Source organism: Gadus chalcogrammus, chromosome 21 (assembly GCF_026213295.1).
Source record: "Gadus chalcogrammus isolate NIFS_2021 chromosome 21, NIFS_Gcha_1.0, whole genome shotgun sequence".
Classification (NCBI taxonomy): Eukaryota; Metazoa; Chordata; class Actinopteri; order Gadiformes; family Gadidae; genus Gadus; species Gadus chalcogrammus.
This window is the reverse complement of record NC_079432.1, coordinates 1,190,796-1,215,795: the sequence shown is the minus strand read 5'-3', so window position 1 is coordinate 1,215,795 and position 25,000 is coordinate 1,190,796. Positions and strand designations below refer to the sequence as shown.

At 48.7% G+C, this 25,000-nt stretch overlaps 2 protein-coding genes across 2 annotated transcripts in view; both read right to left on the bottom strand.

Moving 5' to 3' along the window:
* The window catches only part of tube1 (tubulin, epsilon 1), an 8,732-nt gene extending 5,149 nt beyond the window's left edge, over positions 1-3,583 (bottom strand). Inside the window, exons 1-7 of the mRNA XM_056581669.1 lie at positions 3,450-3,583; positions 2,981-3,054; positions 2,709-2,761; positions 2,537-2,591; positions 2,237-2,352; positions 1,218-1,339; positions 51-238 (exon numbers count right to left, since the gene is read on the bottom strand). Coding sequence (XP_056437644.1) covers positions 51-238; positions 1,218-1,339; positions 2,237-2,352; positions 2,537-2,591; positions 2,709-2,761; positions 2,981-3,054; positions 3,450-3,474 — 633 coding nt within the window. The 5' untranslated portion in view covers positions 3,475-3,583. The remainder of the gene's footprint in view (positions 1-50; positions 239-1,217; positions 1,340-2,236; positions 2,353-2,536; positions 2,592-2,708; positions 2,762-2,980; positions 3,055-3,449) is intronic.
* Positions 3,584-4,439: 856 nt separating this feature from the next.
* The window catches only part of lama4 (laminin, alpha 4), a 30,085-nt gene continuing 9,524 nt past the window's right edge, over positions 4,440-25,000 (bottom strand). Inside the window, exons 11-40 of the mRNA XM_056581653.1 lie at positions 24,984-25,000; positions 24,338-24,502; positions 23,636-23,829; positions 22,788-22,904; positions 21,089-21,237; positions 20,615-20,756; positions 19,745-19,838; positions 19,371-19,487; positions 18,731-18,916; positions 17,766-17,905; positions 17,118-17,282; positions 15,624-15,769; positions 14,565-14,727; positions 13,962-14,095; positions 13,029-13,200; positions 12,614-12,745; positions 12,159-12,304; positions 11,544-11,673; positions 11,303-11,440; positions 11,005-11,138; positions 10,400-10,570; positions 9,697-9,844; positions 8,992-9,146; positions 8,441-8,630; positions 7,729-7,884; positions 7,346-7,499; positions 6,851-6,981; positions 6,276-6,369; positions 6,038-6,157; positions 4,440-5,687 (exon numbers count right to left, since the gene is read on the bottom strand). The exon at positions 24,984-25,000 is cut by the window's right edge and continues 95 nt beyond it. Of these exons, the coding sequence (XP_056437628.1) occupies positions 5,542-5,687; positions 6,038-6,157; positions 6,276-6,369; positions 6,851-6,981; positions 7,346-7,499; positions 7,729-7,884; positions 8,441-8,630; positions 8,992-9,146; positions 9,697-9,844; positions 10,400-10,570; positions 11,005-11,138; positions 11,303-11,440; positions 11,544-11,673; positions 12,159-12,304; positions 12,614-12,745; positions 13,029-13,200; positions 13,962-14,095; positions 14,565-14,727; positions 15,624-15,769; positions 17,118-17,282; positions 17,766-17,905; positions 18,731-18,916; positions 19,371-19,487; positions 19,745-19,838; positions 20,615-20,756; positions 21,089-21,237; positions 22,788-22,904; positions 23,636-23,829; positions 24,338-24,502; positions 24,984-25,000 (4,246 nt within the window). The 3' untranslated portion in view covers positions 4,440-5,541. The remainder of the gene's footprint in view (positions 5,688-6,037; positions 6,158-6,275; positions 6,370-6,850; positions 6,982-7,345; positions 7,500-7,728; positions 7,885-8,440; positions 8,631-8,991; positions 9,147-9,696; positions 9,845-10,399; positions 10,571-11,004; positions 11,139-11,302; positions 11,441-11,543; positions 11,674-12,158; positions 12,305-12,613; positions 12,746-13,028; positions 13,201-13,961; positions 14,096-14,564; positions 14,728-15,623; positions 15,770-17,117; positions 17,283-17,765; positions 17,906-18,730; positions 18,917-19,370; positions 19,488-19,744; positions 19,839-20,614; positions 20,757-21,088; positions 21,238-22,787; positions 22,905-23,635; positions 23,830-24,337; positions 24,503-24,983) is intronic.

The following is a 25,000-nucleotide window of genomic DNA, read 5'->3' as shown; positions in this document are numbered from 1 at the left end:
GGTGAGTCACTACAGGTGAGTGCCCAGGTGAGGCCTGCGGGGTCTCCTACCTGGTTCTCCACGGGCAGCACACAGTCGGCGTGCTCCGTGAGCTCCCTCATGGCGAGCACGCTGTTGTAGGGCGAGGTGATGACGTCGTCCTCGTCCGAGGGGTACACCGAGGTCACGATGCGACACACCTCGGGGAACTCCTCCTCCAGCAGCCCCAGGACCCGGGTCCCCAGCCCCGAGCCCGTGCCTGGGGGTCATCACAGGGTCAGGGGTCAGGCGACTGACACGGGGCCACGGGTCAGAGGTCAGAGGTTAGGGGCTTAACACAGGGTCAGAGGTTAGGGGCTTAACACAGGGTCAGAGGCCAGAGGTTAGGGGTTCAACACAGGGTCAGAGGTCAGAGGTTAGGGGCTTAACACAGGGTCAGAGGTGAGGGGCTTAACACAGGGTCAGAGGTCAGAGGTTAGGGGTTCAACACAGGGTCAGAGGTTAGGGGCTTAACACAGGGTCAGAGGTCAGAGGTTAGGGGCTTAACACAGGGTCAGAGGTTAGGGGCTTAACACAGGGTCAGAGGCCAGAGGTTAAGGGCTTAACACAGGGTCAGAGGCCAGAGGTTAGGGGGTTATGTTTTAGGGGTACATCAGGGGCTTAGAGGTTAGGGTTAGGAGGGTTAAAGTCAGAAGCTGGGTAAGGGTTAGGGTTAGAAGGGGGTTAGGAGGTAGGGAGGAGGGTTGACCCAGGGTCAGGGGGTACGAGGTTAGGGTTAGGGGGTTAAGGTTAGGGGGTTAAGGTTAGGGGGTTAAGGTTAGGGGGTTAAGGTTAGGGGGTTAAGGTTAGGGGGTTAAGGTTAGGGGGTTAAGGTTAGGGGGTTAAGGTTAGGGTTAGGGGGTTAAGGTTAGGGGGTTAGGGTTAGGGGGTTAAGGTTAGGGGGTTAGGGTTAGGGGGTTAGGGTTAGGGGGTTAAGGTTAGGGGGTTAAGGTTAGGGGGTTAAGGTTAGGGTTAGGGGGTTAAGGTTAGGGGGTTAAGGTTAGGGGGTTAGGGTTAGGGGGTTAGGGTTAGGGGGTTAGGGTTAGGGGGTTAAGGTTAGGGGGCTAAGGTTAGGGGGTTAAGGTTAGGGGGTTAAGGTTAGGGTTAGGGGGTTAAGGTTTGGGGGTTAGGGTTAGGGGGTTAGGGTTAGGGGGTTAAGGGTAGGGTTAGGGGGGTTAGAGTGAGGAGGAGGGTTCCACCTCCGCCCATGGAGTGGATGAGGAAGAAGCACTGCAGACAGTCACAGTGTTCCGCCGCCCTGCGGACCTTCTCCACGATCTGATCCCGATAGGCCGAGCCATATGTCATGTGACCCACCGCCCTACGACACACAGATAAAGGGAGCCAATCATATCAGACGACTAGAAAACAGATATAGATGTAGGGTTGGGTTAGAGATGTTCAGGACCCAGTAGGTTGTAGTCCTATAGATGTAGGGTTGAAGATGTGTTAGTCCTATAGATGTAGGGTTGGAGATGTGTTAGTCCTATAGATGTAGGGTTGAAGATGTGTTAGTCCTATAGATGTGTGAGTCCTATAGATGTAGGGTTGGAGATGTGTAAGTCCTATAGATGTGTGAGTCCTATAGATGTAGGGTTGGAGATGTGTTAGTCCTATAGATGTAGGGTAAGAGATGTGTTAGTCCTATAGATGTAGGGTTGGAGATGTGTGAGTCCTATAGATGTAGGGTTGGAGATGTGTGAGTCCTATAGATGTAGGGTTGGAGATGTGTTAGTCCTATAGATGTAGGGTTGGAGATGTGTTAGTCCTATAGATGTAGGGTTGGAGATGTGTGAGTCCTATAGATGTAGGGTTGGAGATGTGTTAGTCCTATAGATGTAGGGTTGGAGATGTGTTAGTCCTATAGATGTAGGGTTGGAGATGTGTTAGTCCTATAGATGTAGGGTTGGAGATGTATTAGTCCTATAGATGTAGGGTTGGAGATGTGTGAGTCCTATAGATGTAGGGTAAGAGATGTGTTAGTCCTATAGATGTAGGGTTGGAGATGTGTGAGTCCTATAGATGAAGGTTGGAGATGTGTTAGTCCTATAGATGTAGGGTTTGAAATGTGTGAGTCCTATAGATGTAGGGTTGGAGATGTGTGAGTCCTATAGATGTAGGGTTGGAGATGTGTGAGTCCTATAGATGTAGGGTTGGAGATGTGTTAGTCCTATAGATGAAGGTTGGAGATGTGTGAGTCCTATAGATGTAGGGTTACCAGTTGTTCCCGGACCCCGACACGTCGGTGAGGAGCTGTGTGGTGTCAAACAGGTCTCTCAGCGGACCCTGCACGATCTGGTTGACCACGCCCTCCTCCATGTCCACCAGCACCGCCTATTGGACGACCAGAGAACTATGCTGAGTTACTCACTTACTATAAAACAAATCATAACAGAACGGAAGCAGCCGTTCAGTTTACACTAACATCCCGTTAAAGCCAGACATTACGCACACAACGAAACATCCAGACGTTTATGAATCTAAACCTCCTGTAATCTCTGAACAAATCACAATTTACCCGGGCTTTGAGTCGCTGGATTCTCCCACCCACGATGTCACAGGTTCCTGCACCTCTGTCATGAGGAAAGAACACAAGGTGAGCCTTAACGTCTTGCCCTGACACAGGACGAGAGGACAAACTGTTGGTAGCTAGGGTACAGGTTGACCTCTGACCCCAAGGGTGGCAGTACCTTGAGTCCACGTTCCGGAAAAAACTACCCAGAGCCTCATCATATACTCCTTTCTAGAGTAGGAGAGAGAGAGAGAGAGAGAGAGAGAGAGAGAGAGAGAGAGAGAGAGAGAGAGAGAGAGACATACATACATACTTATAGGATGAGGAGATACATATATAGGATTAGGAATCCATTAAATATGATTTACCTTGTGTACACTACACTACACTGTGTATATACATACAGTATTCAGTATTCACACTAGGTACACTAAGCACACAACAACTCACCTTGTTGACGTGTGCATGTTCTCTGAGCGCCAAGTCCCAGAACCGACACCCGACCTGGTTACCACACTGACCAACTAAACCCACACACACACACGAACACACATACATACGTATAGAAACCCACATACATACAAACACACACACATATATAGAAACACACATTTAAGCGCACACACACGTATAGAAACCCACAAACATAAAAACACACACATATATAGAAACCCACATTTAAGCACACACACACACACACACACACACACACACACACACACACACACACACACACACACACACACACACACACACACACACACACACACACACACACACACACACACACAGATAAAGTATAGTATATGCACGTAGTTTAACCAAGTAGCCGTGTTTACATGCTGTCGACTGTTTTTTATGACGCTACGGTAACCGCAGCTGGCCTTTATGAATATTTCATGAACTTCGTAAAACTCACCCTGCACGACTATGGATTGCGTCATGTTGGTCGTTATTATAAGTTATTATATCATACGTTTTAGTTTGTATAAGTTTTAGTTATTTACATTTGTTTACAAACGCGGCACAGACTTCAGCTTTGAGTTCCCCGCCTCTGATTGGTCGCGCGTTGATGACGAGTGATTCAGTAACCATAGAAACCAAACCGACCCAGTCAGACACCGTTAATGAGGCGTTGTGTTACTCAAGTTGAGTTCATTAAATAATTATCCGTCAATAATTATAATTATTTAAACTGTGTGTTAGAACAACGCTCCCAAAATAATACATTTTAAAATGTCCAACTCTGTCATGCTTCTTTTTCTCCTTACGGTCTTCTGTCCCCAGCAGGGGGAGCTGTTTCATAGCTGTTTCATAGTTGTCTCAAAGTCTGGTGTTTAGAAAGTTATATTCATATCTGATGTTTCCATCGTTGTATAAATATTTATTTCCATAGTTGTATGAATATCTGATGTTTCCACAGTTGTATAAATGTTTATTTCCTTAGTTGTATCAATATCTGATGTTTCCATAGTTGTATTGATATATATTTCCATAGTTGGGTCAATCCTGATATTATGTGTCAATGGTTTTATGCATGAATATATAATTTTTCCAATGTTTATATAAATCTAATGTTTCCTTGGTTTTATATATGTAATTCTGATGTTTCCATACAGTTCAGGGCGTGAGTTCTGGCCTGGCTAGTACCCCACATTCCCCTGTCCCATCCTGAGTGGGCGAGCTTCTGCCTTGCTTGTGCTTCCATAATGTGGTTCATCATGTGCTACTGGTTTGGTTTACATAGGCATGGGCTTTTGTATAGACAAATCTATTTATAAATACGAAATAAACAAGGTAAGATTAGTTAGGATAAATATAAGCATGCCTCTCAATGTTTAACAATTCATATGAGCTATTAGCACTATTGGTATCGGCATCTGAGGGGTATCTTAACAGAGCATTATTTAATATCCAATGGAAGCTGTCTTATATGATTTTGATGTCTCCCCGATAAATAAGCACACTATGAAATGATGAAATAGCCCTAAGCATGCATAATAGAGTATATTAATTGGTACATTTAGTCAGAAATAAATAAAAGGCAATCCAACAAGTGTGTAAAAGTTGATTTATTCATCGGGGAAAACAGTGAAAAAAGAATGGAAAAACACAGTTGTGTACAAAATAATGTGTATTTTCTGTATGAGTGGGATGAGTTCTAGATCCCACATCTGGGATGAGTTCCTCATCACACTGGTGGGATGTCCTCGGTGGGTAAGACTAAGTTGACATTGATACTATTTTATTTATTGCGACACCATTCTCGTCTTTCTGCTGGTAAAACATTCTTCTGAAGGTATTCTGTTGCTGTGAGACATGCCCCATTTGAAAAACAACAAACACATGAACACAAATAGGATGAAGAAAGGGAACCATGACATCACCCTGACCTCACTCCGACATCATCACCCCTCACCCTGACATCATGCTGACATCATCAGCCCTCACCCTGACATCATGCTGACATCATCAGCCCTCACCCTGACATTATGATGACATCATCACCCCTCATCCTGACATCATGCTGACATCATCAGCCCTCACCCTGACATCATGCTGACATCATGACATCATCACCCCTCATTCTGACATCATGCTGACATCATCATGACATCATCACCCCTCGCCCTAACATCATGCTGACATCATCACCCCTCATCCTGACATCACCCTGACATCACTGACATCATCCCTGTTCGCCCTGAAATTTTTCTAACATCATGCTGTGCTAATTGTGTCTCAATGGAAGGAGGAAGAGGATTGGTCAGAGCTGACGGAAGTTGAGAGCAAGTACTATAAGAGTGATTGAGCAGGAACTGAGGAGGAAGTACTATAAGAGTGAATAGGAAGTTGTGAGGAGCTCTAGAGGAAGTACTATAAGACTGAACAGGAAGTGGAGAGGAGGAGTAGCAGTAGTAGTAATGGATTGAGAAGGAAGTATAGAGGGGGTGCTGTCGGACAGGAAGTCCTGCTGTCGGACAGGAAGTCCTGCTGTCGGACAGGAAGTCCTAGGCGGTGGGGCAGCTGCCGATGGCCACGGCGCCGCTGACCAGAGCAGCCTTGCTGAAGCTCACAGGGCTGCTGTTGATGGACAGGCTCCTCATGCAGCCCGCGTACGGCCGCCTGGTGGCCACGCCCTCTGGGACAAGACCCTCTGCAGGAGCACAACCTTCATCAGCTCTCTGACATCATCACGACACCAACACCTCATCATCACAACCTCATGCTGACATCATCATAACGTCATCAAGACATCATCCCTATCACAAACATATACAATTATAGAGATCTCCCTCTCTCTCTCTCTCTCTCTCTCTCTCTCTCTCTCTCTCTCTCTCTCTCTCTCTCTCTCTCTCTCTCTCTCTCTCTCTCTCTCTCTCTCTCTCTCTCTCTCTCTCTCTCTCTCTCTCTCTCTCTCTCTCTCTCTCTCTCCCACTCTTTCTCTCTATATATACTGTATATATCTACATCTACATGGTTGATGAAAAAGGTATTGTCTCTCACCTGGCGCCCCCCCAATGAACACAGGGGATTCCATCTCCATGGCGACGAGGTTCAGCGGTCCCACCGTGTGGTCCACCTCAGAGTCCACGTCCAGCTGGACCACGTTGGCATCCCGGATCACTGGGAACAGACACACCGCACATCACCACAACGACCACTAATCACCATGACAACCAAACACACCGCACATCACCACGACGAACAACACATCACACATCACCATGACGACATAACTCACCGGTGATGCGGTGCCAGGCCCCGGTGCACAGCCCGCCACGGGGAGCCACTTCTGTCAGGAACTGCCGGACCCCCACATTCACCAGGACCACCACCTGCAGAGACAGACATCAGCACGTTACCCCGGTACGGTACCGGTACGTTACCTCGGTACGTGACATCGGTACGTTACCTCGGTACGTGACATCGGTACGTTACACCGGTACGTTACCTCGGTACGTGACATCGGTACGTGACATCGGTACGTTACATCGGTACGTTACACCGGTACGTTACCTCGGTACGTGACATCGGTACGGTACCGGTACGTTACACCGGTACATGACCTCGGTACGTTACCTCGGTACGTTACCTCGGTACATTACATCGCTACGTTACATCAGGACGTTACATGCTCGCTGTAGGCTTGTGAAGGAGGAGGTACCAGGTTATGCTCCTTCCACAGGGAGGGATGACTGTAACTGTACAGTTATTACTGTGCACCACGTCTCAAGCAACATCAGACTAAAATAACCTGACAGAAGTCTAACAGCCGGGGTCCCCCCCAGGAGGGGTGACGGTTTGGCGGGGACTCACGGCTCCCTGGTGAAGGTAGACGGTCATGTACTCCTCCTCGGCCGCCTGGATGTGCACCAGCACCCCGGTGGCCACACGGGGGCGCACCTCCAGGGACAGCTCCAGCCGCCGGCCCAGGACGGCCGTCTCGTCTAGGGGGGGGGAGAACATGAGACCTCAGCAGCTGCCAGGAGCCCGGACTACACCTCAACTCCTGCTGACCCCCACACTCCCAGCAGGGGGAGGGGCTGAACAGATGTCACCCCAGTCCTCTGAGTCACTGGGAACGATGACATCGTTACGAGCGATGACATAATTATGACTAATGACATCATTATGAACGATGACATCATTACGAGCGATGACATCATTATGACTAATGCCATCAATATGAACGATGACATCATTACGAGCGATGACATCATTATGAGCGATGTCATCCTTATGAACGATGACATCGTCTGAGTCTCAGACCCAGGGAACGGACACAGGACGGAGGAGGGTTGCCGTGGTTACCCAGGGCGATGTATCCTCCCTCCTGGGAGAAGAAGGTTCCGGGCTCCTGGGGGCCGTCGTAGCAGGGCGTGGCCCCGAAGGTCGCCGAGGCCGAGGACAGCTGGCGCCCATCCAGCATGAGGCGCCGAACACAACCGGACAGGCTCCTGAGAGACTATAGAATGATACCAACATTATTATATAACATATATCATACTAACCGACATCTGTTAGAGCATCAGACACTATAGAATATTTAGATTAATACATATGCAACTCTTACACAACCGGAGAGACTCTGGAGACACTATAGAATATATAGATGTCCTACTGATACAAAATACATCTTTATGTTGTAATAAAATAACAGAACCATCAATATCATATATTTAAGGTAAACATACCTGGATATTCTTTTGGGCGTGTCCTAGTGGGGCCCCGCCCACATACAAAGGGCTCTGGACGCGCCACGATTGGTCGACCCCAGGTGCCCGCTCTTCCTGCCCTGTGAGGTCATCGATGATCAGCTGACCCGCGTTACCGTCTCGGATACAGATCACCTGGAGAGAACATTCAAATTAATATCACCGGGAGAGAACATTCAATTAATATCACCTGGAGAGAACGTTCAATTAATATCACCTGGAGAGAACATTCAATTAATATCACCTGGAGAGAACATTCAATTAATATCACCTGGATAATTAATCCAATTAATATCACCTGGAGAGAACATTCAATTAATATCACCTGGATAATTAATCCAATTTAATATCACCTTGAGAGAACATTCAATTAATATCACCTGGAGAGAACATTCAATTAATATCACCTGGAGAGAATATTCAATTAATATCACCTGGATAATTAATTCAATAAATATCACCTGGAGATTAAATCAAATTGAAGATTAGATTAGATCAGATTTGATTGATCTAATCTAGGTTATATTACACATCACCTGGAGATTAGATAAAAAATCCCATGGAGTTTAGATTAGATTAAACACCACCTGGAGATTAGATTAGATTAAACACCACCTGGAGATTAGATTAGATTAGATTAAACATGCGTGGCGCGGCTGGACCAGAGGCAGGAGACATAGGGGAGCCTTACGCTGTGCCAGCCCCCGTCGTTGTAGGCCCCCTGGCTGCGGATCTGGACGCGGTGCGCCGTGGACCTGAAGCTGAACACCAGCTGGCCCTGGTCTAGGACCAGAGCCATGAAGTCCTCCCCCGCCTGGTCCGCCACGTAGAACAGCAGCCCCGCCGGCGCCTCCGTCCTCAGGGACAGGGAGAAGTGGGACCTGGAGGGGAGCACCCAGCCGGATGAGACTGGCTGATCGACAGGTGAACCCATCCCCCGTACACAACAAAGACAGCTAGCATAAGATGCTACACCAAGCTAAGCACCGTTTTAAGTGCCAGGACGTACGACATACATTCAGTGCATAAGAGGGTTGTGGGGGGCTGGGGGGGGGGGGTAAAGGGGGGGGGGGGCTATGTAGAGTCCAGGTGAACTCTGAACAGGTGAGTCTTGAGTCTTTGGCGGAGGCCACTGAGCAACGATGCGGTCCTGACATCGACTGGAAGCTCGCTCCACCACTGATTGGTTCACCTTGGTGCAGGATAAACCAATCAGAAGCCACGCCTGGCGTTGTGACTAACCTGTTGGCGAGGGGCTGGGGCAGGTGGTACTCCTGGCGGCTGTGGGCGGAGCCTCCGTAGCGGAAGGCCTGTCGCACGGCGCGGGGCCTGGAGGGCAGGTGGCAGGAGGCCTCTCCCAGGTCCTCATCCCTCTGGCTGGAGCCGTCTCGCGCCACCTTCACACACGCAGAGAGACGCCGTCACCATGTCTGTCCTCCAATCAGAGAGACGCCGTCATCACGTCTGTCCTCCAATCAGAGAGACGCTCGTCCCTCTGTCCTCCAATCAGAGACATTCTCGTCATCATGTCTGTCCTCCAATCAGAGATACACTCGTCATCATGTCTGTCCTCCAATCAGAGACACTAGTCATCATGTCTGTCCACCAATCAGAGACACTCGTCATCATGTCTGTCAACCAATCAGAGAGACACTCTTCCCTCTGTCCTCCAATCAGAAACAATCTCATCTATCTCTCCTCCAATCAGAGGCACACTCTCATCTTTCTGTCCTCCATTCAGAGACCCACTCTCCTCTATACATCTCTCCTCCAATCAGAGACAAGTTCTCATCTATACATCTCTTCTCCAATCACAGACAGACTCTCATCTATACAACCCACATACTAATACATGCTAATCAGAGACACACTGATTTTAAGGGGTTCATTGGATAGAGAGAGACTTTTCTGAAGAACACAGCAGCTGATATGAAGGTTTCGTCAAACCTTCTTTGATTGGCTGGGTTTGGGCTTGCGGGCGGAGCCTGGGGTCAGCAGGGCGGCTGGGGGGCGTTCAATTGGACAGTCCTGCAGGGAGGCGTTGACCTTCTCCGCGTAGCGCTGGAAGTCCTCCGCCTCGATGTCACGGTCCTGTCTAGAGAGAGACACCTGTCGGTTCACCTGTGGTGTGGGCGTGGTCTACTGGGGTGACCTGTTAGTGTGGGCATGGTCTACTGGGGTGACCTGTTGGTGTGGGTGTGGTCTATTGGGTTACCGATTGGTGTGGGTGTGGCCTTTTGCTTTACCTGTTGATGTATGCGTGGCTAAACGGGTACCTGTTGAAGTAGGTGCGGCCTATTGGTTTACCTGGTTATGTAGGTGTGGCTTAGTGGGTACCTGTTGATGTAGGTGCAGCCTATTGGTTTACCTGTTGATATAGGCGTGGTCTATTGGTTTACCTGTTGATGTAGGTGGGGTCTATTGGTTTACCTATTCATGTGGGCGTGGCCTATTGATTTACTTGTTGATGTATGCGTGGCCTATTGGTTTACCTATTGATGTATGCGTGGCCTATTTGTTTAACTGTTGATGTAGGCGTGGTCTATTTGGGGGGACCTGTTGGTGTGGGCGTGGTCTATTGGATGAACCTGTTGGTGTGGGCGTGGTCTATTGGGTCACCTGTCGGTGTGGGCGTGGTCTATTGGGTTACCTGTTGATGTAGGCATGGCTGATGCAGCCGGTGAAGTTCTTGAGGCTGCTGGTAGGAGATCCGCCGAGGTAGAAGCTCCTGAGCGAGGAACTCAACGAGGAACCCGACACGGCAGCCGAGGACGGCCTCTTCTTCTCCTGCTTGTCTTTATCGTCCACCACCAGGAGGTACCTGCAGAGACAGGGAACCGTCGGGGTCAGCCAGGTTCAAATGTTCAGGTGTAAATGGTTAATGGACTGCATTTATATAGCGCTTTTTCTAACCATTGGCCCCTCAAAGCGCTGTACAGTATTGCTGAACATTCACCCATTCCTGCACACATTCACACACCGACGGCGGTGTCAGCCACGCAGGGCGACAGCCAGCTGGTCAGGAGCAGTCAGGGTGAGGTCTTGCTCAGAGACACCTCGACAGTCAGCTAGGAGGAGCCGGGGATCTAACTAGCAACCTTCTGGTTACAAGTCAACCCGCTGTACCTCCTGAGCCTGTACTACCTGTCCTACAGCAGGACACCAGCTCAGAGGGTACTACCTGTCCTGCAGCAGGACACCAGCTCAGAGGGTACTTCCTGTCCTACAGCAGGACACCAGCTCAGAGGGACGTACTTGTTTTGGCTGAGCGTCGCCACCAGGAAGTGAGTCCTGCCGTCGTTGTAATGTTTCTTGTGGGACTTGACTTTGGTTCCCTTGGCGTTCAGGACCACCATGCCGTTGTCCAGGGCGATGCTGAACTCCTCCTTCTGCAGGGAGAGCCCAACACGACAAATCAACAGAAGCCATGAAGGGAATCCAATGACTGAATGACTGTGACTGAATGTGACTGAATGACTGTGCCTGAATGACTGAATGACTGTGACTGAATGACTGATTGAGTGACGTGGAGCATGGGCAGGCTGTTGCGTACCCCCTCGTTGTGGTAGAACAGCAGGCCGCTGGGGTTGAGGGTTCTGAAGTTAAGGCCGCCCTCGAAGGAGTCGAAGGGAGAGATCTTGGCCGTTGAGCCCAGGTACCCCTGGCCCGCGAAGTACGCTCTACGGGACATCTGTCAGAGCACCGGGAGAGCAGAGAGAGCGTCAGCCAGGTGCTTCAAGATGGAGTTCGTTGATGTCAGAGGTGTCAATATTAGGGTGAGGGTCTGTTCTTACGAAAGCCTCCTCCGGACAGCCGTTGCTGATGCCGATGGTCCCCGGTTCCTCCAGGAGGTTGAAGTCCTTCTTCTGGAACTGGAAGTTCTTCACACATCCCCTCAGGCCCACCACCTTACTGAGCTCCGGCCTGTACCACCACACACAGTACCACCGTTACATTAATCCCTTACCTTAACGTCACCCGTAACCACGTTATCAACCCTAACCCTTACCCCAATAACACCAAACCCTGCATATAAGTCAGCCAACCCTTACCTGAACAAACCCTTATCTTAACAAAACCTTACCTTAACCACCCCTTACTTTGACAAACCCTTACCTTAACCAGAGTATTAATGCCTGAACATACAGCGAAACCATTAGCTTAACACTTACCTTAATCCTTACATTACAGAGTAGTATCATACTGGCCCTTTATTGAAGGGTGCTACGTAAATCTAATATAGTATGAATACCATCATTAAACCCTTGACTTAACTTCACCAACCTCTATCTTAGCCACACCAAATATTGAAAAGACTTAACCATCTCTGACCAAATACCTAACCTTCTATTTTAACTTTCACTGTAACACTAAACTCGTTGACCTTTGACCCATGGCGGTATGCTGACCTGGCGCTGAGGACCTGAGAGGGAGCACCTCCTATGTAGATGTCGGAGAAGGGCAGCGTTATCTTATGGGGGTTCTCCACCGATTTGACGTAGCTTTTGTCCACCAGCAGGATAACCTTCTTGGACTGGTGGTAGATCACTGACACCTGAAACCAGAGGACACTCATTACACGTTGGACTGAACCCCTGAAACCAGAAGACACTCACTACATATTGGACTGAACCCCTGAAACCAGAGGACACTCACTACATGTTGGACTGAACCACTGAAACCAGAGGACACTCACTGCGAGTTGGACTATGTTGCGCTAAACCACAAGTTGCACTTATCTTTAAACCAGAAGAGACACACTACATGTTGCACTGAACCCCTTAAACCAGAGGACACTCACTGCATGTTGCACTGAACCCCTTAAACCAGAGGGAACTCACTACATGTTGCAGAAAACACCTACCTCATGGTAGCGGGCGTCGTTGATCTTGAGTAATGGAATGTGGTTCTCGATGCGATGCGGCCCGTTGTCGAAGCCGAAGTCGTACTCTAGACGGAGGTACCCGTTCTTCAGCTCCAGAATGAAGAAATTAGCCTGAAAAAGTTCATATCGTTAGCTTCCTAACAATATTTTGGCCAAATTGTGATATCTAATCAAACTCTACTCGCCTAGCGCTGCTGATTCACTCTGCCTCATTGGCTATATCCTAAGCCAATCAGAGTGCTTTTTACATTCCATAATCACTATCTGCCTAAGTCATCGACTACAAGATGAACCTTCAAATATGACTTGGACAATGATGCTATGAGGCTGACGATGTACACGCTGAGGTGTTGGTTCACACCTAAGGGACAGACACTCCTCACGGCCGACCCACCTCTTTGACCATGAGCAGCAGGAGGCCGTCGTTGGCCACCGTCCTCACGGCGATGTCAAACCGCGTCACCACGCCGAACTTCCCCCGGCGCTCCATGTTGTTGATGAGAGCGAAGCCCGTCCCGTCGAACAGGTAGCTGGAGATACGACTCTGGGAGAAGGCCAGCTTATACCTGAGGGCACAGAGACACGCGGCGCTATGAGACGAGACCAGGGGATATGAGGAGGAGAGGCCTGGGGATACGAGAAGAATGGACCAGGAGATATCAGAGAGATAAGACCAGGAGATAACAGAGAGATAAGACCAGGAGATATGAGGAGGAGGGACCTGGGGATACGAGAAGAATGGACCAGGCGATATCAGAGAGATAAGACCAGGAGATATGAGGAGGAGGGGCCTGGGGATACGAGAAGAATGGACCAGGAGATACAAGAAGATTTGACCAGGAGATACAAAGAGATGAGACCATCAGATACAAGGAGATACAAGGAGAAGACACCAGGAGACACCAGGAGAAGAGACCAGAAGATACAAGGAGAAGAGACCAGGAGATACAAGGAGAAGAGACCAGGAGATACAAGGAGAAGAGACCAGGAGATACAAGGAGAAGAGACCAGGAGACACCAGGAGAAGAGACCAGGAGATACAAGGAGAAGAGACCACGAGATACAAGGAGAAGAGACCAGGAGATACAAGGAGAAGAGACCAGGAGGCACCAGGAGAAGAGACCAGGAGATACAAGGAGAAGAGACCAGGAGACACAAGGAGAAGAGACCAGGAGACACCAGGAGAAGAGACCAGGAGATACAAGGAGATACAAGCAGATTAGACCAGGAGATACAAGAAGATACAAGAGGATAAGACCAGAAGATATTAGGAGATGAGATCAGGAGATACAAGCAGGTGAGGAGATAGTGAGGTGAGGGTTGGTACCTGGGACAGGGGGGTGTTGCGATCACGTCCACCATGTGCGTCTCTTTGAAGTTGTACAGGCTGATGACGTCGTTGTTGAGCGAGCCCAACTCGATGCAGCCCACGAAGGGTGCCAGGCTGAGGGGGGGCGGGAGCTGAACACACAACAAGCCATCACTCCGTGTGTTACTGTATAATGGGTCATGTCACACGGGTAGCTGGGCTCTGAGTGACATTCAGTCAGCCAATCAGAGATGCTCAGTCACTGATGACCCTGTCTGGTGCCTTTGGAGATTTATTAATTCAGATATTATTTATGCTGCTTGGAATGGTTGGAATGGAGAAGATTATCTGAATACAAGCGGTATTGTTCGCTAACGGTGTTTACTTTGGAAATACTCCACTATAATATTCGGCATCTTGATTAGGGTATCTGATTTGCTCAAGCTCATCCAATCAGCTGTAGAGTAAGGATGACTGAAGACGTCTCTAAACAAACTAGACATATTGAGTAGGGCAGAGTCTGTCTGGGCAAGGCTAGTGAGTCCTGGGTTAAAGGTCAGACTTGATTGGGGTTCGACGCCACAGTTAGACCCACAGATGGGAGGACGGTCAGTGTGTTACCGTGACGTCAGGAGGCACTCCGCCCACAAAGAAGACGATGTCCTTGGGGTCGATGTCGAACAGGGAGTCGGTGCCCAGGGACGCCCCCTTCTGGATGAACTTCTGCTCGTCCGAGGTGGTCTGGCTGGGGATGGTCAGGAACACCTTCCCGTGGCGGCCCAGCCTGTCACAAACACAGCCGTTAGCACTGGTAGCACTAGCTGCTACATCACTGCACTGGTTGCACCGTTAGCACCAGTAGCCCAGCTACTTTGACGTAGTGCTAATGCTAATAGTGGTTCTAATGCTAGTCATGATGGGGCAGGCACTCTATTTTGACGTTGTGCTAATGCTAGCAGTGGCGCTAATGCTAGTAGTGGTGCTAATCCTAGTAGTGGTGCTAATGCTAATAGCGGGGGAGCCAACAGTTACCTCCCCACTTTGACATTGTGCTTATGCTAGTAGTGGTGCTAATGCTAGTAGTGGGGGAGCCAACAGTTACCTCTCCACTTTGACATTGTGCTTATGCTAGTAGTGGTGCTAATCCTAGTAGTGGTGCTAATGCTAGCAGTGGGGGAGCCAACAGTTACCTCTCCACTTTGACATTGTGCTTATGCTAGTAGTGGTGCTAATGCTAGGAGTGGGGGAGCCAACAGTTACCTCTCCACTTTGACATTGTGCTTATGCTAGTAGTGGTGCTAATGCTAGTAGTGGGGGAGCCAACAGTTACCTCTCCCCTTTGACATTGTGCTTATGCTAGGAGTGGTGCTAATGCTAGTAGTGGGGGAGCCAACAGTTACCTCTCCACTTTGACATTGTGCTTATGCTAGTAGTGGTGCTAATGCTAGTAGTGGGGGAGCCAACAGTTACCTCTCCCCTTTGACATTGTGCTTATGCTAGGAGTGGTGCTAATGCTAGTAGTGGGGGAGCCAACAGTTACCTCTCCACTTTGACATTGTGCTTATGCTAGTAGTGGTGCTAATGCTAGGAGTGGGGGAGCCAACAGTTACCTCTCCCCTTTGACATTGTGCTTATGCTAGTAGTGGTGCTAATGCTAGGAGTGGGGGAGCCAACAGTTACCTCTCCACTTTGACGTAGTTGAAGACGGGCGGCCACTGGCTGACGGGCTTGGTGCTGAGGGGGATCTCCACGTCTTCCCCCCCCAGGTTGTACACGTACACCAGGTTGTCGTTCTTGATGGCCAGGCCCACGTAGTCCTTCTTGCCCTGTAGGAAACACAGCCACAGACCACTTTATTAGTACTGTCCCTCGTCACAAACTGACACACAGCTGAGAACACACAACCATCCCTCCAACGTGTACCTTCTCAGGCTTACTTTGAGTACTCAAACATTTACATACAGACACTTTTATTCCAAGAGACAAAGCGAAAGCAAATGAGCGTATGTACAACGGTTCACACACACTAATTCAGGACAGAGTCGAGCGAGCTTGTTGGGAGCAGTTAGGGTGAGGTGTCTTGATCAGGGACTCCTCGACACTCGGAGCGAACTAGCAATCTGCCGGGTACCCGGCAACCCACTTTACCTCCTGAGCTAAGCCTCCCCTCTTCTAATATAGACTTCATGACAATAGATTAATGTCATTAATAGTAATTGTGCTTTATGGTACATACGTAACATATGTGTATTAAAGAAGCAAGGAAGTTCAAAGAAAACGAAACAGAGGAGATATGATTGATGGTAGGAGGTTGTTAACCACCACCACTGCACAGACTGCTCTGACGTCAGCAGGGTGGAGATCAGAGAGAGAGAGAGAGAGAGAGAGAGAGAGAGAGAGAGAGAGAGAGAGAGAGAGAGAGAGAGAGAGAGAGAGAGAGAGAGAGAGAGAGAGAGAGAGAGAGAGAGAGAGAGATGGTATTTATGTAAATGAGGCTCGACGGAGGAGGATGGTTGAGTGTGTGGTGAAGGGCGACAGTATCTGAACAACACATGGCTCATTCTTCTTCTCTGGCCGGATATTCATGCCATGAACCCATGCTGTGACCATGACAACCAGGAAACAAACAACAAACCATCCTTTGTTTGGTGAAAATGGCACAAGAATAGAAACGTTTCTGTTTTTTGGGAATTTGTTTTTGAAGTGGAAGTGTTTGAAGCTTGAAGCCTATTCATGCTAAATTACATGTGTGCCGTTTGTTACAAAATAATAAAAAATATAATATACAGTATATCAATGTAATATAGTATAATATAAAGTATATAAACTTAATAAAGGGATTCAGTTTCAACCAATACAATATACTTCCACTAGAGCTGCTTGAGACGCTAGTTACAGGCTGGCTGGAGCCTAGCTAGAGGCTACTAAGAAGCTAGTGGGTGGTCCACTAGCGCTAGCAGAGACACTAAACACTAGCTAGAGGTTAGCTGGAGGCAATCTTAAGGCTAGCTCCGCTAGAGCTGCTTGAGTAGCTAGGAGCAAGCTATCGGCTAGCGTTCCTAAAGCTTTTACCGGAAGCCATCTTGTTCCCCTTCTTTACGCTAGTAAGAGCGTATGAAGAATATGAACCGCGGAGGAGGAGGAGCTATATGTTCAGGGGCGGGGCCTCCTTACGCTCCGGTCTCCGAGGTAGAGCACGAAGCGGTCCTCGATGGGGTCCTTGTCGGGGTCCACCCTGATGAACAGGCTGATGGAGGTGGAGGTCTTCAGCTCCTCCAGGTTGGAGTGGGGCTGCACCTCCACCGAAGACTGCCCGTCAAACTTCATGGACACCTGGACCTGAGGACCCATAACGTATAGCGTTATGAAATGTTAACGGTTAGATATAACATCATAACATGTTAACGGTTAGATATACATCATAACATGTTAACGGTTAGATAGGCTACATCATAACATGTTAACGGTCAGATATACATAATAACATGTTAACGGTCAGATAGGCTACATCATAACATGTTAACGGTCAGATAGGCTACATCATAACATGTTAACGGTTAGATATACATCATAACATGTTAACGGTCAGATAGGCTACATCATAACATGTTAACGGTTAGATATACATCATAACATGTTAACGGTCAGATAGGCTACATCATAACATGTTAACGGTTAGATATACATCATAACATGTTAACGGTCAGATAGGCTACATCATAACATGTTAACGGTCAGATAGGCTACATCATAACAGATATAATAGTTGGATATGACATCAGAACAGCGGTGAACATGTGCTCTCCAGAGCGCTGGTCTCACCTTCTTGGCCACGCTGCGGGCCTGGGCGATGAGCTCCCGGATCCTCAGGATGTTGGTGGTCACGTTGTTCACCGGCTTCTTCTGCTCCACCACCTTCAGCTTCTCCAGCAGCGCTGGGACCAGAAGGTGGAGGCTCTCCACTGGAGACCAGAGACAGCGTGAGGGTTAGGTAGGTAGACTATTATAATCTACTATAATCTAATATTATCCACTCTAATCTGACCTAATCTACTCTAATCCAATATTATCCCCTCTAATCTAACCTGATCTACTGTATTCTAACATCATCCCCTCTAATCCAACCTGATCTACTGTAATCTAACATCATCCCCTCTAATCTAACCTGATCTAGTGTAATCTAGTGTAATCTGCTGTATTAACATCAACCCCTCTAATCTAACCTGATCTAGTGTAATCTAGTGTAATCTGCTGTATTAACATCAACCCCTCTAATCTAACCTGATCTACTGTAATCTAGTGTAATCTGCTGTATTAACATCAACCCCTCTTATCTAACCTGATCTACTGTAATCTAGTGTAATCTGCTGTATTAACATCATCCCCTCTAATCTAACCTGATCTACTGTAATCTAGTGTAATCTGCTGTATTAACATCATCCCCTCTAATCTAACCTGATCTACTGTAATCTAGTGTAATCTGCTGTGTTAACATCAACCCCTCTAATCTAACATGATCTACTGTAATCTAGTGTAATCTGCTGTATTAACATCATCCCCTCTAATCCAACCTGATCTACTGTAATCTAGTGTAATCTGCTGTATTAACATCATCCCCTCTCATCTAACCTGATCTACTGTAATCTAGTGTAATCTGCTGTATTAACATCATCCCCTCTAATCTAACATGATCTACTGTAATCTAGTGTAATCTGCTGTATTAACATCATCCCCTCTAATCTAACCTGATCTACTGTAATCTCCTGCCTCCGTGGAGGTGCTGGTACCTGCTTCCCCGGCGGAGGACACAGCGCTCTCGTAGTCCTGGGTGGAGTACTGGTTGTCCCTCATGTTCTGGGCCCACTGCTCCACCTGCTCCGTGATGGGCTCCATCTCCTGCAGAACCTCCAGGGACCGGTTCCTGGTGGCCTCGGCCACCTCCTGGGAGAACTCCAGCCTCCTGGGGGTCCTGTCTGTGGGGGGCCCCGGGCAGAAGGCCGTGTTACTCAGCTTGTTGAGGTACAGGACCCCTGAGGTGTACCGTAGCGTTTATCACACTGTCGGGTGGGGGTACCTGGACGTTGGGGGATCTATTTCGTCAACGTGGCTAAAGTGAAAGATATCTGCTTATGTAATTTATATTGGGGATTACTGGGATTACTTTGATTACATGGAGCCCTCTGTTGGGTTAGGATTAAGGTCAAACCTAAACCTAACCCTAACCCTAACCCTTAGGGTCAAACCTAACCATAACCCTAACCCTAACCCTGACACTGCCCTTAACCCTCTATCGCCATCTACTGGGGCTATGTGGTTTCACCCTCCTTTAATAATAAATAATAAGTTACATAACACTAGATACTGTAGCCGGGGCAGCCTCATCCGGGATGTCCGATAGGTTGCCATAGTAACAGCAGGTGGCCTTACCACCGTGAATGTCGTTGATGTTCTTCGTGATCTCCGCTAGTTTTCTTGAGTTCTGATCCATCGTCTCCTTGGTCTCCTCGATATACTTCTGTTTGTCCAGCACCTCGGCTTCCAAATCTATTGGCGTCAATCTTTATTAGTACAGACATCTGTGACAATCGTTATCGATACAGATTTCTGTAACAGTCTTTATTAGCAGACTTCTGTTGCAATCTTCATTGGTACAGATTTCTGTAACAATCTTTATTAGTACAGACCTCTGTAACAATCTTTATTAGTACAGACTTCTGTTAAAATCGTTATTGATAGGGTCTACTGTTCCAAAGCAGTGAAGCCCTTGAGTAGGACCAGGATACGGGGAGGGTCAGGCTCACCGATCTGCTCTGAGTGCAGCGTCACCGACTGCTTGAAGACGTTGCCACTCTGAGTCACCACGAAGTCCAGCTGTGTGACCATCCCAGCGATAGCCTGGAACAGACGACAAACAAACATACTCTCTCAAACCTGGTCTTCCACGTGTTTGACCTTTAGTTTACATGTGTGTGAAACATAGAGAATACCGTCGATATTGATATTGGTGGACCATCAGGTTGAACCTACCTATATCTGATCTATGTATTGGATATTGATTAACGTGCATCATCAGGATGAATCTCTGTATACTCTCATCAACGTATTGGATATTGATTAACATACTTTCTAATCTGATCAACGTATCGTATATTGATTAACATGAGGATGAATCTCTGTATAATCTGATCCTGTATCGTATATTGATTAACATGAGGATGAATCTCTGTATAATCTGATCCTGTATCGTATATTGATTAACATGAGGATGAATCTCTGTATAATCTGATCCTGTATCGTATATTGATTAACATGAGAATGAATGTCTGTATAATCTGATCCTGTATCGTATATTGATTAACATCACTAGATCTGTATAATCTGATCCTGGATCGTATATTGATTAACATGAGGATGAATCTCTGTATAATCTGATCCTGTATCGTATATTGATTAACATCAGGATGAATCTCTGTGTAATCTGATCCTGTATCGTATATTGATTAAGATGAGGATGAATCTCTGTGTAATCTGATCCTGTATCGTATATTGATTAACATGAGGATGAATCTCTGTGTAATCTGATCCTGTATCGTATATTGATTAACATGAGGATGAATCTCTGTGTAATCTGATCCATGCGTTGATCCTCTGAGTGTGTGTTGGTGACGTACGTCTCCGGCCCGCTCCGAGAGGCTCTGTGTGGTGACGGCGGTGTCGTTGGCGTCGTCGATGTACTTCACAATGTTGTTGTAGACGTTGGCCGCGCTGACCGCCCGCTGGACGAACCCGTTGGCATCACTGCGCTTCAGGTCCCTGCTCAGAACATATACCATATGTCAGAAGAAAGAAAAAAAACAATATATCTCTGTCGGTATAGTGAGGATGTAGAACCAAGCGCCAAGCACTAACCATCACTAGGTTAACCCGTTCCCGTATACAACAAAGACAGCTAGGACAAGTTGCTACCCAATGCTAAGTACTGTTTGAGGGCCAGGACTTACAACAGACAATAAGTGTGTGCATTAAGTGCCAGATGTACACCATATGATAGAGGGGGGGGGGGACTCTGAGCGAGTCTCTGGTCTGGTACCACCCAGTTCCCTGGTACCAACAGGGTGGTGGTGGGTAGGGAGGGAGGTGCTCACTCCTCTAAGGTGTCCGCCTGCAGCTCCAGCTCCCCGGCAGCGTCCACGGCGCTCTGCACCAGCCCGGGGTCCACCAGGGACAGGGCCTCCATACGCACCAGCAGCTCCGCCTGGCCCCCGTCCACCTCCGCGTAGTACTGACCCACACTCTGTCACACGCACACACAGAGACACACAGAGAGACACACAGAGAGACAAACACAGAGACACACAGAGAGACACACACAGAGAGACACACACAGAGAGACACACAGAGAGACACACACAGAGAGACACACACAGAGAGACACACAGAGAGACACACACAGAGAGACACACACAGAGAGACACACAGAGACACACACACAGACACACAGAGAGACACACACAGACACACACACAGAGACACACACAGAGACACACACAGAGACACACACATACAGAGAGACACACACAGAGAGACACACACACACAGACACACACACAGAGACACAGACACACAGAGACACACACACACAACATACACAGAGACACACACACACAGACACACACACAGAGACACACACACATAGAAAGACACACTCAGTGTTGATACTTGACTAACTTGGTTTATTCCTCGGTTTATATACACGGTGTGAGGTCATAGCTTGGAAACGTGGTAGAGGTATGTGAGGAGTGAAGGGGGTGAGGAGTAAAGAGTGAGGAGTGGAGAGTGTGAGGAGTGAAGGGGGTGAGGAGTAAAGAGTGTGAGGAGTGGAGAGTGTGAGGAGTGGAGAGTGTGAGGAGTGGAGAGTGTGAGGAGTGGAGAGTGTGAGGAGTGGAGAGTGTGAGGAGTGGAGAGTGTGAGGAGTGGAGAGTGTGAGGAGTGGAGAGTGGGAGGAGTGGAGAGTGTGATGAGTGAAGGGGGTGAGGAGTAAAGAGTGAGGAGTGGAGAGTGTGAGGAGTGAAGGGGGTGAGGAGTAAAGAGTGTGAGGAGTGGAGAGTGTGAGGAGTGGAGAGTGTGAGGAGTGGAGAGTGTGAGGAGTGAAGGGGGTGAGGAGTAAAGAGTGTGAGGAGTGGAGAGTGTGAGGAGTGAAGGGGGTGAGGAGTGGAGAGTGTGAGGAGTGAAGGGGGTGAGGAGTGAAGGGGGTGAGGAGTAAAGAGTGTGAGGAGTGGAGAGTGTGAGGAGTGAAGGGGGTGAGGAGTGGAGAGTGTGAGGAGTGGAGAGGGGTGAGGAGTGAAGGGGGTGAGGAGTAAAGAGTGTGAGGAGTGGAGAGTGTGAGGAGTGAAGGGGGTGAGGAGTGGAGAGTGTGAGGAGTGAAGGGGGTGAGGAGTGAAGGGGGTGAGGAGTAAAGAGTGTGAGGAGTGGAGAGTGTGAGGAGTGAAGGGGGTGAGGAGTGGAGAGTGTGAGGAGTAAAGAGTGTGAGGAGTGGAGAGTGTGAGGAGTGAAGGGGGTGAGGAGTGGAGAGTGTGAGGAGTGAGGAGTGATGAGGAGTGGAGAATGTGGAGTGAGGAGTGTGGAGTGAAGAGGAGAGAGGAGTGAGGAGTGAGAGGAGTGAGGAGAGAGGAGAGAGGAGTGAGGAGAGAGGAGAGAGGAGTGAGAGGAGTGAGGAGTGATGAGGAGTGAGGAGTGAGAGGAGTGAGGAGTGATGAGGAGTGAGGTGTGAGGAGTAGTGAGGAGAGAGGAGTGAGGAGTGAGAGGAGTGAGGAGTGGTGAGGAGTGAGGTGTGAGGAGTGTTACCTGGACCATGGTCTCCAACTCCTCTACGTGACGCCCTGTGTCGTTCAGCTCCGCCCTGACCTCCTGCAGGGTGGAGCTGACGGAGGCGTGCTCCTCCGTCAGCTTCTGCTGCTTCACCTGCAGGAAGGAGGGGCGACGTTTCAGAACAAGAGCGTGGAAGGAGGGGCGACGTTTCAAAACAAGAGCGTGGAAGGAGGGGCAACGTTTCAGAACAAGAGCGTGGAAGGAGGGGCAACGTTTCAGAACAAGAGCGTGGAAGGAGGGGCAACGTTTCAGAACAAGAGCGTGGAAGGAGGGGCAACGTTTCAGAACAAGAGCGTGGATTCCGTCAGGGTTTCATACATTCAGGATTCAGAGAATAAAAGCCTAGTCAGCTTTCAACACACTTTACACACACACACACACACACACACACACACACACACACACACACACACACACACACACACACACACACACACACACACACACACACACACTCTCACACACAAACACACAGCAGCTGTGAAGCAACTGTGAGCCGTTGGTTCTTCTCACAACTTCCTGAGCTCAAATATCCTTGTTAGACAACCACCAATATCTCCATCTCTATGTTGACCTACACATCTACATACTGTATACACCTGTTCTCTATATCGCTATAGCTATATCTATCTATCTATATCCATGCACCTTTATGACTACGTCTCGATAGCTATGTTTCAAACTATATCTCTATATCTATTATATAGAAAGAGAGTGACAGAGAGACAGGCAGGGATAGAGAGAGAGAGAGAGGGGAGAGAGGAGGGGAGGGGTCCTATGTAGAGTGTACTGGGTCAGTATTCTGGGATGGCGTGCGGCCCGACCTGGCTGCGCTGGGCCCTCAGGGTGCTGGCCAGGTCCTGGGCCTGGGCGGCGGCGACCTGCAGGCCGCTGGCCTCCAGCAGGCCCTGCGTCTGGGTCAGCTTGGAGCCGAAGCGGGACAGGATCTCCCGGGCGGGCTCCACGCGGCCCGCCGTGCTCACCAGCTTCTTCTCCAGCTGCCGGACCCGCCGCAGCACTGGGCACCACAACCAAACGCAGCTTAGCTCAGCGTAGCATGACGTAGCTTAGCATGGTTAGCATAGCGTAGCTTATTTTAGCTCAGCAAAGCAAAACAGAGCATGGCTATGGTTAGCATAGCTTTGCCTACGTTAGCTCAGCATAGCAAAACGTAGCTTAGCTTTGGTTAGCATAGAATAGCTTTGCCGGTTTTAGCTCAGCATAGCAAATAATAACATTGTTTTGTTGGCATAGAATAGCTTACCTTATTTCAGCTCAGCATAGCATAACATAGCATAGCTTTGGTTAGCATAAATTAGCTTTTTTAAGATGATAATAGCATAACATAGCAGAGCTTTGGTTAGCATAGCATAGCTTATTTTAGATCAGCGTAGCACAACACAGCATATATCTTAGGTTAGCATATCTTAGCTTGATTTAGCTCAACATACTACAACACTGCGTAGCTTTGGTTAGCATAGCTTAGCTTATTTTAGCGTAGCATAGCATATGGCGGCGGTCCTTACGGTCGTGGGCCTCTGTGGACTCGTCGGTGGCGTCGGGCTCCCGGGGGGCCAGGTCCAGGTTCCGCATCCAGGCCAAGGTCTCCTGGGACTCCCTGGTGTCCCCCAGCTTGGTCTCTGGGTCCAGCTCCTCCTGGACGCTGTACAGCTCCCAGTCCTGGACCATCTCTGCACCCCACACCAGACACACACTTTACATTCCCCAGAGTCCAGCACCTCTAAAGACCACAGACCAGAGGGGCAACCACCTCACAGTCCTAACCAGTGCTGCTCAAATTGTGGTACGCATACCACTAGGGGTACTCAGAATTTTGCGCTCTTTTAATGTTCATATTTGCTGCCAAATAGAACACACATAGATTTGTTATCCAAACTTTATATATTTTTTACTCCCTGAAACAATGTGTGCCGGTGAAGGGGGTACACAGCTGAAAACATATCTTAGAGGGGGTACACTAACGATACCATGAGGTTCCACCGCAGAGCCTCATGGTAGGGGCTCCGAGGGTTAAAGGGTTCAGGGCAGTGTCACCACGTGACCCAGCTGGACCCGGGTCCCGTGGTGGGTCCCGCCGACACGGGCTTCAGGGAAAGGTGGATCATCTCTAGAAGGGCCGGAGACCCCGAGGGAACGCTGAGGGCGCTGTACCTTCGATGAGGACGTTG